At 40.7% G+C, this 12,621-nt stretch overlaps 1 protein-coding gene across 1 annotated transcript; it reads right to left on the bottom strand.

The window, feature by feature from the left end:
- Positions 1 to 3,524: 3,524 nt before the first annotated feature.
- On the bottom strand, positions 3,525 to 8,118 carry PTPLAD2 (protein tyrosine phosphatase-like A domain containing 2; the record flags this gene model as incomplete). The annotated part of the gene is made up of 4 exons (XM_009869520.1): positions 3,525 to 3,607; positions 4,319 to 4,450; positions 5,385 to 5,491; positions 8,006 to 8,118. Coding segments are annotated over 4 exons (435 nt in total), but the record flags the coding sequence as incomplete, so codon positions are not given.
- Between the last annotated feature and the right edge of the window lie 4,503 nt (positions 8,119 to 12,621).

Below are 12,621 nucleotides of genomic sequence, written 5' to 3'. Positions count from 1 at the left end.
CACAGCCTAAAAGTCCTGATCAGACCCTGCCTCAGTGCGGGCTTCCCACAGGATCACAGCCCATGGGCCACAGGTGGACACCTACACCCCATGACCTCCATGGGCTGCAGGGGGACAGCCTGCCTCAGTGTGGTCCTTACCATGACTCAGAGGAATCACTACTCCAGCACCTGGAGCACATCCTCCCCCACCTCTTCACTGACATTGGTGTCTTCACATATTCTCACTCCTCTCTCAGCCAGTTGTTGTGCAGCACAGTTTGGGTTTTTTTCCCTGCTTCTTAAATATGTTTTCAGAGATGTTCCCATCATCATTGATAAGCTCAGCCTAGCCCAGCAGCGGGTCTGTCTTTGAAGCCAGCTGGCATTGGCTCTATCAGACCCGGCAAAGCTTCTTGCAGAAGCTACTCCTACAGCCACCCCGCCACTGAAATCTGGCCAGGCAAACCCAATACAGTTATGGACAAAGATTTAAGTTCCTAAAGGTGAAAAGACTCAGTCAATATTTTAAGGACCTTTTTGCCCACCCAGTCCTGAGCTTTTCAAGAAACAAAGTGTTGGAGCTGAAGTTGCAGTGGCCTGCTGTGGTCTCACACAGAAGGCTAATTTCCGGGATCTCCCAATTGCTTGCCCCAAGCTACCTGTCACCAAAAGCAACTGGGAAAGTCTTCTTGCCTGTTTTTGGCAGTTTAGGTGTGGGAGTCCTCCCTGTAGGGAATTTTAAAGAATCATTCTGTTATGCTGGCCTTTTTGCCAGCTGTAAATATCAATGCAAAGGGAGAGCATCACATCTTGATTTTTTTCAGTGTTTTTTTTAACATAAAATAATAGCCATGGTTTAATATAAGTATATGTGGTAGGTTTGACCTTGTGTGGCTGCCAGATGCCCATTCAGCTGCTCCTCTCACTCCACCTCCTCAGTAGGACAGGGAGAATGTAGGATAATAAAGCTTGGTGGTCAAGATGATTTAACATTTACTGTAACACAAAAAAAGACTCCACTTGGGAAAGAATAATTTATTGCCAATTAAAAATAGAGTAGGATGGAAAGAAACAAAGACAAAAGTAAAAACACCTTGTCTTCACTTCTCCCTTCTTCCTAGGCTCAACTTTACTCCTTCATTCCTGACTTTTCTACCTGCTCCCTCCTCAAGTGGTTTGGGGTGCGTAAGGAATGAGGGTTGCAGCCAGTTCATAAACCTTCACCTCTGCTGCTTGTCCTCTTCACACTGTTTCCCTCCTCCAGCATGGGGTCCCTTACATGGCATACAGTTCGTCATGAACTGCTCCAACGTGGTTCCTTTTCAGACTGAAGCTTTTCAAGAACTGCCCTATCATGAGTCCTTCCAATGGGTTGCAGTCCATCTGGAAAAGGGTTCCTCTAGTTTGGGTCCCTCGTGGGCCACAGTTGCTGCCAGGAGCTTGCTCCCCTTTGGGCTCTCCAAGGGCTGTAGCTTCCTTCAAGGCAGATCCACTTGCTGCATCATGGGGTCCTACACAGGCCACAGTGTGGATATCTTGTCTTGCATGGTCTGCCGTGGGCTGCCGAAGGACCTGCTCTGCTATGGTCTCCTCCATGGGCTGCAGGGGAATCTGCTGCAGTGCCTAGAGCACCTCCTCCTCCCCTTCCCTGCTGACCTTAGTGGCTGCAGAGTTGTTTCTCTCACTTTTTTTTTTTTATTCTTCTCTCTCACAGTGTCTGCATAGCATTTTTTGCCTTTCCTTAAAAATGTTTTCACAGCAGTGCCATCAGCTTTGGGGTTGGCTCAGCTGTGTCCTGCACTGACTCTTTCGGAGCTGTTTGGAAGCAGTTGTGCCTGGCATGGGGGAAAACCCCAGCTTCTTCTCACAGAACCCATCCCCACAGCTCCCCCACTGCCAAAGCCTTGCTACGTAGACCAAATACAATATCTGTACAATATCTATTCCTCTTATCGGATATGTTAAGGCAGGCTGATGACAAACGCGTTAGATTGCATTTGCAAAAGAAAAGATGTCAGTGCTTCACCTTTAGTATGTTATATAGCAGATTGATGTGAAATGGCTCTTTTCTTCAAACCTGTCATCCTATTCAGCTGTTAAACAGAAATTCAAAATGGAAGTACTCCTGTTTCTCTAAGTTCCAAATTGCTATCTCTCTGTGAAGCGCTTTCAAAAAAAAAACCAAAAAAAAATCCAGGGTTGACCCTGTAGTATTGCATGCATGACCTTGTTGGTTACGGTTTGCAAATACTCTAGCGGTCACAATAGCCTGCAGACATTGTCTGCCATGTGTATGAAATAAAAATGATAGTAGATGACCTTTTGGAAATGAGTTTTTAGGCCAGCTTCACTCTTTCTTTGTATACCCTGTTAGCCTGCATGGCTTAGAAAGTCATACAGGCAAAAAAAGCCTATTCATATTGTGATAGTTTTCATTTTCCCTTTAAATATTATCTTCTTATCTTCCCTCCAAGTGTCATCTTTCCTCTTTCCCCCTAATTTTCAGTAAAGCTTTTCTCCACCACCTGCTTGAATTTAAATGTAGATGATAATATGGTGAAACATCAGAAAAGCCATGCCAGCCCCTAAGCATTTATTTGTCCATTTTTGCCATTGAGGTGCTGTCCTTATTCTTCATTTCCAACCATTGACAGGGCTGTGTTCTAGTTGCGTTCTCACGAAAGTATGAGGAGGAACACACTTGAGTAAAATGCCTAGAATTTTCTGTGTAGTTTTTGATATTCATTCACTTCCCTTTAAAAAATAGCATGTATTTGATCTGACTACATCACTCTTCTTCTGCCTACCTGCCTGATGTGCAGCATTGTAGGGAATGAGGCTCTTAATATCTGCCTGACACATGATTATAAGGTTTTATTTCTGACCCTTAAATATATAGTAGCTGAATATATACCCTTGATTATATAGTACCTGATCACTTGCCTTTGTGGTTTAGCTGTATTTTCTGGACTCTTGTTCAGAGAAGTGAAGGTTGGGCTGGAATGCGAGGGATCTGTTGTGAATACCTGGAGCTAATCAGCCTGTGAATATCATAGGTTGCAAAGTCTCAATCTTCTGCTTCTTGAGAGATTCCAGTTCTACTCAATTTAGTATTTATACGTATGAGGCACATACGTGTTGGCCTAATATAAAATGGTTGTATAGATTAAATGGTATTGTCATTACAGAATATCTGTTGCTAATGAGGCAAGAAATAATACCAAAATAATGGGTGTTAGTGTGATTGTGAGTGGAGGCACTCTTCTTTTTAAGAGTTCTCTGATATATGTTAGAAAAAATTTATTCACTTTTAAAACTTCTGCCATTTAAAGTCAAACCTTTCAGAGGTAACTAGTCTGAGCTGCGCCATTTTTGCGGTGCATTAAAGAGAACTGTCTTTTCTGAAAATTCCACGCAACCAGGTGAGGTACATTCAAACGGGAGTTTTGCCATGAAAATATTTGCCTAATTTTTTTTGATTTAATCTATGATATGCTGCAGCCCACTAATAATGTATTTCTTATTTCCAGGCAAAATATCAACTTAGCTTCTTTTTATTTTGATGTTGCCTGTCCCTAAATGTGCCTTCCTTTCAGAGAAGAGGTTCTGGGTGATAAAGCACATACCTGAATGAAAACACAAAACAGTGTAAGAACAAGGGAGCAGAGTCCAAAGTGTCTTCAGTTAATTTAGAAGAAACAGTATAAGCCTTCCTCTGGTAACCTTGCACAGTTACTTCCATGAACTTAGGACCAGAACAATGTATTGCAAAGACGACATCGTTCCAATTAGCGTTAAAGCCAATGACAGAATGAAGACATGGCCGTAATGCAGCCAAATTCAGCTTTTTTGAAAGCATTTTGTTGAGAATGAGAAGGGATCTACTAACATACAGGTTTTGGAGTGGGCTCTTTTTTCACTGCTTTAGATAATCAAGCTGTAAAAGTCTTAGTCTGGATATAACCTGTCATACCAGCTAGGAGGGACGAGTGAGGAGAGGTTGCACAGAATGAGAATATGATCAGATGAGAATTAATTTTTTTTTTTAAAAAGGCAAAATTTGGTAAGTAGGTGTGAGGCCAGAATCACTGAAGCAATTTTTTTATTTTTCTTTTTGTATTTTTATGCTTCACACACACAGTCTCTTGCAAATTCAATTATTTGTATTCAAAAGACATTAGAAATTAAACAAGTGGTGATGAACTTCTCTGCAGTGTTCTGCAGATGTGGCAAAGAGAGTTAGAGTTTATGGAAGGAGCTATACTGGTTTGATTTTTTGTTTTCATAGGCATCCCAGTTGTGTTGACACCCAGTTTTCTGGAATATGAGATACTTACCTATAAAGAGCACTAGCAGGTACATTTTCAGAAGGTAGGGGAAGTAGATTGAGAAGGCAAATGGAAATGGTAGCTTGATGGAGTATGTGCCAAAGGATTCAAAATAAGGCAGTGATACACAAATTGCAAAAGCTGTAAGATAACATGGAAATTTTTTTAGCCAAAGGAGGTTGAAGATTATCAAAAAAGCTTCTAGGATAAGTGGAAATGGACTCAAGTTGTGCCAGGGAAGGTTAGACTGAATATTAGGAAAATTTCTTCACTGAAAGGGTTGTTAAGTTGGCACAGGCTGCCCAGGGAAGTGGTTGAGTCACCATCCCTGGAGGTATGTAAAAGAGTGTAAATGTGGTGGTGCTGAGGGACATGGTTTAGTTGTGGACCTGGCAGTGCTGTGTTGATGGTTGGATTCAAGGATCTTAAAGGTCTTTTCCAACCTAAACAACTCAGTAATTTTATGTAAGAGTTCATTACCTAAACGGCACAGATAGCTATATTATATGCTGAATTTAAATGTCATTCATATGCATATGCACAGGTTGTTTTCTCCTTGAGTTCAGTTTTGTAGGTCTGAGATGCTAATTACTCTTAATACTAGAATTAGCAAGTATTTCCTATTCAGTAACAAGTTCTGTCACTCCTATAGTTGCACTGCTTACAGTATGTTCTCAGTGGGCACATCTGGTTTAAATATGATAAACTGCTAAGTATGGCCTGAGCCATCCATGTCAGCTTCAGTGGGGGAGAAGGCCACTTTGGTACTTGCTGTCTAATGCAGGCAGTATGGAATAGGGAAATCTGTGTGTCTGTTCTGGGGATATTTTCCTTCTCTACCTAAAAAAATTAACATTTTCCCACTGTTAAAAAAACAAAACAAACAAACACTGAAAACCAACAGACACACAAGCCCCTTTTAAGGAAAAAAGTACAGAAAAGAGAGGCGGCGTAGAGGTTATCTGACTACTCTGGCAATACAAAGAGAGATATCTTAAACACAGATGACAATTGAACTGATCAGCTTTTAGTGAAGAAGATTAAGGAACCTTTCATAATTTTTCCATCTGCTTACCTTTAGCCAGAACTGAAAGGAGGTAGAGTGGGATGCACAGTGAGAAGTTCAGCCATGTCAGTGGTAGGTAGTATATTCCCATCCTTGCTAACATGTTGTAGGTGTACCTGCAGCAAGAGGAACAGCAGAAGAGCTCAGAGGGTATGATCATGTCTTTAAAGTGAAGATATATTAATGAAAAATCCAAGAGAAATGCACAAGGGCTTGGAGCTGCCTATCTGTGAAGATTTCGGAGCAATACTGCAACAGTTTTGTTTAGGCTCTAACTGATGGCCAATGGTTCATTGTTTCAGAAGGATTGTCTGCAGTACTACCCTAAAGCAGGCGGAGAGCAATACGGCTCTCTTGCCTAAAGGCTCTGTCAGAAACCAGCATGATTTCATATTGGTCCATCAGAAAACATATTTCAGATAGGGGTGTTAAAACTGAGAGCAGTAGTCAGAATACAACTGTTGCTTGGGACTGAGAAAATTCTAGTTTATGACTGCTGTGCTGGAGGAGGCTAAACAGCAAGGTAGTCACAGATACTTAATCTTCTGTAGTACGACTGCCTCTCCCCTGGACCTCAGAGAGGGTAATAAGCGCAAAAAAGCAATTGCAGCTCAGCGTATTGCAGCATTTTATTCTTGCTGTTCGTGTTCTGGGAATCCAGAATGCCTGCCTCAGTCTCCAAAGGTGAGCTTATCCAAGCTAGTTTGATCTAAAGCTGTACAGCAGCTTTCCTAACACTGGAGAAACAGATCTAATTACACTTCTGGTGAGCTGAAATGCTTTTTGCCTTGTAGTCTTGCTAGATATATGAAAATAATGGATTTTTAAGCTACTGTTAGCCAGGACTGCTTCTGGCACATGGAACCAGCCTTAAACAAGCTTTCTGCATTCCTTTCTTATTAATTCATTTGACTAATTTTGCACCATTCCTGGACTGTAGAAGAGCTTGATATGCTATAAATGTACCATCTTCTCTCAGATTTGCCCTCTGCAGCGTCAGGATTGTCTCTTTTTATTATTATTGCTTTTAAGGAGTATCTCAAACCAATACAAAAAAGGAGACAGCTTTTTTTTGCCCTGTCTCTGTACACTTCTTCAGCTCTTCATATTATAAGCAGAAAAGATGGTATATAGAAAACCTTGCAGAATTTGCTCTCAGTATATCATTAGCCAGAATGCACAGGGTATTTTTGTCTCTGAATTACTATGTGGAAGAACTTGTAATACTTCAAGACTAGTTGGCAAAGGGATGGGCTAGATTCCTGTACACCTTTAGACATGACCACTTCTTTGAGATGTTAGGATATGGCACAGAAGCTGTGAAATAAATCACATAAGATTTCTAAATCTGTACGAGTTATACTATGTGTTATTGCTTGAATGGGTCATTTGCTGCTATAGACTACAGTATCTTGCCTATTAAATTGCCATTGTTACTGCTTGGGTGCTGGACTGTGTTCTTAGCAGTGATAGAAAAAAATGATTCACTGATAGGACTATTATGCACTGACAAGGATTTACAGGCGATGTTGTTGGCCTCTCTCCAGCTGCACAGAACCCTTTCATTTGAGATTAGGGTCTACTATTTCAGCTTTACAAACTTCAAAAAGAAATTGGATGGAGCAATAATGCAAACCTTTGATACAAGTAGTAGTTTATTTACATATATAGTACAAATACCATGAAGCTGACTTAAAATCTTTATCAGTACGACCTGACACTTTCCTTTTTTTAGATCTCTTTTATAACATACTTTGTCTTTGCTGTCTAAATCTGTATTCCCCAGTCAGTCCCTGAAACAATCAGAAAGCTATTTTAGCAGAAAGAAAAAAAAGATTAAGATTTTCCTTCCATACAGAAGATGAGAAGATGCTGTAGGGTCTATGTGTTCTTAAAATGCTTACTTCCGTATGTCTTCCCTGCTGTAAGTCTACAAAATAAGATCTGTAGAAACTTAAGTAGCATTTAAGAAAATGTTACTGACTTCAGATGCTAATGCAAAAGTCAGTAATGTGGCATTTTCACCATTATACTATTACCACAGTGAGGTACTGGTAGCTTCCATGATATTTTTTGTGATAAAAATCCTGAGTTGTATTCCTGTTCATTTTGCCTCATGTGTGTTATGATACATGCCCTACTACACCAAAATTCTAATTCCCTTCAGCACAAGCTCTTGGCTTTTTGGAAAGCACAGTGCAATTAACCTTTCCATCTCAGTAAATTCTGCCGCCTTACTGTGCTGACAATCTTGTATCAAATTGAGATGCTAAAAGAAATGTATATATAATAAATTACAGCAATAGAATTGTAAACCAGACTCAGCAATTGCTGTTCCCTGGGAAGTAGCTGTGATATCCTTCTAAGTTTTTGTTAAAAAGGTCAAAGCCATTGAACTACAAATGTTAATGCAACCATTTGCTTCTGTAAGTCTCTCAGTCTCTCAACTACGTGGGGTTTTTTTTAAAATCATAAGTAGCTTATAAATTCCTGCCTTTTATTTAAAATGGATAATATGCTTTTCTACTAACTTCAAAATAATGAAATTAGCCTGCAGCACAGAGAGGGGAGCAGTTCTACTTGCAAGAATGACCCATTTTTCCCTCATTGTTGCACCACTGACTACTTACCTTACCACATCCACTAAATTCCAAAGGAGAAATAAAACACACACAACATATTTCCCTTGAATTTCTTCCTGACTGTTGATCACAACGAATAAAACAATTATTCTCTCAGTGATCTGAAAAGAAACAAGAATAGTGAATTCAGGTAGCACCTTCTGTAGCTCTCATTTCTCTGCCATTTTGCCAAAACAGGAGGCCACAGGTGAATGCAGTTTGCTTGACACAAATGCTCCAGTGAACATTTTGCTTCTTCGCCCAGTTTTGCTCGAGACCCATTTGGTCTCCAGCCACAGGAACCGGGAAGTGTTGGCTGCAGCATCATAGATCTGCGGCCATAAGGGTGGAGGTTTTCTTGCCAACGGGAATGACTGGGTTTATAGCCCACGAAACGTGTGGATGAACCAGCTGAGGCTGTGGGAGCAAGGACTTCTCCCACCATTTCCCAGTGCCTGAGGGGCCAGCGGGGATAAGCATCCTTGCTTGAGGGCAGCATCAGAGGCCACGGGACATGGAGGACCCTTGAGTGGTCATGCGCCAGGCAGTGCTAATCTCACAGTCCCAGCTCTGCTTTTCATAACTTGGAGATCTGCATCCCTCTCATGTAAGATTTGCAGAAAGGAGGAGAAAATTCCTTTTTTCCTTTTCCTTCTTATTTCTGGCTAGGATAAGTGGGATTTTGCCTGTCATTTATGGGAATTACTACCATAATATTTATGTCATAACAATTTTCCAGTGGTTCAACATTATGTGACCCACAAGGTGTGCCTTTACAAATGAAAAGATATAAAAGTGAATTAAACAGGCAGCGTCTCCAGCTTAAAAGAAATACTTTGGCAATGTTAAATCTTTAGAAATTAAAAAGTGTGTCTTTTTACAGCTTTCCCAGACAAGTTTCCTATCAGTATCCATGCCCTGCTCTGTAGAATAAATATAGGTGTAGTATTCAGTTTTGCCAACAGTTGTTTGTGAAACTCTTCCGGAATTGTAGTGTTTCACTCTATTTTACACTCTGTTTGAAAGTGTTGCAGGAGAAAACATACATCTATTCAGTTGCTATGAATCAGTATGGCTTCATTGTGTTTTTTTTTAATACCCACTGCCATATCTTCCATTAGTTACTTTAGATTTAATCATTTTATGGATTAAGATGTTGAGTCGGTGAAAAGTTATGAACTGAAAATTGATTATCAAGATGGTTTTCATAAGTGCAGTCATTCTTCTTCACTGGTTTCTCCCTTCCCCTTACTGCTACCTTAAATGAAATAAGAACTTGGCATCTGAGAAAGGTTTTGCAGTAGTTTTGCTACATAACATTTACCAGTTCCTATATGGAACATTTGGCTAGAGACTTTTTTTGGCAAACCACATCTGTCAAATAGAGCAGCCATCACTTCACTATTCAGCAAAATTACGCAAATGTGATTTTTCATATAGAAAGAAAGCATGTCCACCCCCTAGAGATCTAGTTCCTCATCTTGAAAAACTCTGAGGGCCCACAGCACATAAAAATGCTTTTGCTCCCTCTCGCCCTGCCCTGCCTGTCATCCTGTGCTGGTGATCTCATTGGTCCCTAACTGAGGTATTGATTTCTAAGAAGGTCATGTGTTGACAGATTTCTGTACAGAAGGGCCAGGAGATGGAGATTGAGAGTCCTGTGTTTGCACAGTGATGCTGAGGAGCCTGGCAAGAAAATGGGGGAACTGTAAGTGTGGATGCAGGATCTGAAACCAGACACAAAAGAGATAGGAGATGATGGGACAACCATCACATAAGGGAAATCAAAACAAAAGTAAAAGCACTGTGAACATTGAATGGGATTGTGTGCTAGAGAGAATAAATAAGACAGAATGTGAGTTAGAATAATTTTGCTGAAGGGATGTGCAGCATTGGTGGTGTTGGCATTTTGTTACCAACCCTAATATCAGACTGAGATGTGGAGAGACTTCTGCAGTGTTGTTAATATGAAAACTATTTCAGAGAATTGCCTCACCGAGAGACCAAAGCTTTATCATGATAATAGAAAGGTGGATAAGATTTTAGAAAGGTGTGAGGGAGCTGGCAGATTTTCTAAATGGTGATGTGCTCTTCAAGAGGTGGCTGGGTCGAAAAGTGCTAGAGAACAATATGGGTCAAGTGATCAGGATCTGATCCCCTTTCAGTGAGGTGGAAGGACAGGTAGCTGCCATCATCAATTTCAATGGGATGAGCACTGACCAAGAAGACACAGTGGTTATGGAGACCCACAATTCAGCCTCATGGTCTGAGAGCAGAAGAGGTGTTGGATTTCCTTCTTTCCACAGGGCACAAGCAGATGCACAAGAGGCAGTGGGTATCCTCTAGTTGGGGCTTAGCAGATTTTCTCCATCAGAGGATTCGTTTTGGGAAAGGGGAGCACTGGAAACCTTCAGCCTCACTAGCTGCAAGGGTGAAAGTCAGTAATCACACTGTGTAAAGTAACTTAAGCACCCGCAAGGGCAGGGAACTGGACCTGACTCAAAACAGGCTCCCTGCAAGTCTTATATTCCTGTTAAGCTGCAGTCTCAGCCAGCAAGCAATGGGGTGCACAAAGCAGCCATCAGAGACCAAAACTGAAAACCTCCTGTGGCCTTGGTCTGGAGTACATCTCCAGGGCAGAACACAGGCATGTCTGCCCAGGGCAACTGCAATGTCCTCATGAGGACAGACAATGGTATCCTACCTCTTTTCTGTGTAAATCAGGAAGGTACCTGCCTGCTTAAATGTATTCCCCTTGAAGACACTGCACTCCTTTCATAGTGTTCCTACCTTTTAAGTAATGCACACAAATTGAAGGTAGATGCAGGGGTTAGTCAGAGGCTGGAGACCTTTTCAGCAAGTGACAAGGTTACATGCAGCTTGAAGAAGAGGAGATTCCAGTAAATGTCTGTTGATGTTGTGCCTGTATATACACACATCTGTGCACATAGATACATAGAACCATGTACATATACAAATATACACACATGTATTTATGCATATATGTATACTCATATGTATAAAAAGCATGTGCTGCTGCTCAGCCACAGCTCATTTCTTCCAAGTATCATCTGTCCTTGCATGAATGAAAACAGGGTATCCTCTACTGCTCCTCTCTTACTTTAAAAAAAAAAAAAAAAAAAAAGAGAAAACCAGAAGTCCTGTGTTGTCACACTCATAAAAAAGGACATATGTGCTGATACCTCACAAAGCATAAATACAGTGGTGTTTCATTTTTCATTCCTTTTTTGTTCTTTGTGTTAAAATCAAACTGGAATTTCCTTCCTCTCCCAGCACAGGATACAGCAAGTTCTGCAGAAATGCATAAATTTCAGCAAAACAGCCTGCGCATTTGCAAGCAAGTAGGTGAAACAGAGCAAATTAGACTAGCTGAGGTTAGGGCAGGAGCAGGCAACACATTCACTTCCATTTTTTAATAACTGACTGTGCAGTATCATACCTGGCACATGAAACTCTTGCATAGCTCCACTGCACATTGCTTTTGATCTGGTAAATCCAATCCTTTTAGCACAGGATGAAGAATTGCCAGGCGTTGCTTACACTTTTTCATATTCTCTCGCTTGCTGAAGCACCAGTCCCATCAGTCTTTACTCCCTAAACAGGCTAGTAACTTGCACTGTCTTCTGTTCTGGCAACTATTATGACATGGGATGTGTTCTCATGAACTCTTCTCAATCATTCAAGCTGCAAATGCCCTACATAAGAAAGGTCACGGTTTTCTTGCTCAGAATATCCATTTCATATCTAGTGTCCTTTGTGGCACCACAGAGCAGCGTTAGTGCAGGATTCCTTGATCTCTGCTTCTGTAGGGCTGGGTAGGAAAGGAATGGACTCTGTAAGGGCAGGGGTATGTGTAAACTCTGCCAGAACAAACCTTGCTTGAATGACTGTTAGCATTAGCAGGCTGCATTTCTTTCCAAAAGATGATGTGATATTTGTTACACAACACATTAGATATGACACTTTCTTTTTTTTTTTCCTGGGTTAGTGTAAAAGCATGTAGTTTTAGGCAGGAAAAAACAGTTAATTGCATTTTGACAAATTTGCTACCATACTTAGTGAGCAGCAAAAAGAACAGAGATTTGTGTTAGTCGATCAATTTCTAATGGAGAATTAAAAAGAGGAACATCTTCACAAATGCAGTATACTATTTGACAAAAATGGGCTATCCAGAAAATTAAAAACATAACTAACTACTCTTGTTCTTCTACATTCTGACTGCTAAGGGTAATACTAGTTTCACCATTATTCAAATAAAAAAAACTGGAAAGGTTTACAGACAAACTCAAGTCGCTATTTTTACTTTTTCCAATGCATTAAGAAAAATACCAAAACCTAAAATTAATTCCCAACAGAAAATAAGAGCATGTAAGGAGAATGTCAGAGAATCATCTTCTTTTCTGCTATAGCATGTGATCTTCTGGCTACCTTCCAGCTGCCTGCATCTGAACATATGCCCAGTAAACCTAAACACCTTCGCATCATCAGAACCTCTGGATGTTGCCACAATCTGCCCATCTCTGTGTTTGAAAGAATCTGACAGGAACATGACAAGCAAGAATATAACAATCCTCTCTCCTCTCCCTCTCCTCTCCCTCTCCTCT

The sequence above is a fragment of the Apaloderma vittatum genome, unplaced genomic scaffold (genome assembly GCF_000703405.1).
Source record: "Apaloderma vittatum isolate BGI_N311 unplaced genomic scaffold, ASM70340v1 scaffold7775, whole genome shotgun sequence".
In the NCBI taxonomy this organism is placed as follows: domain Eukaryota; kingdom Metazoa; phylum Chordata; class Aves; order Trogoniformes; family Trogonidae; genus Apaloderma; species Apaloderma vittatum.
This window is presented reverse-complemented; position numbering and strand designations above follow the sequence as displayed.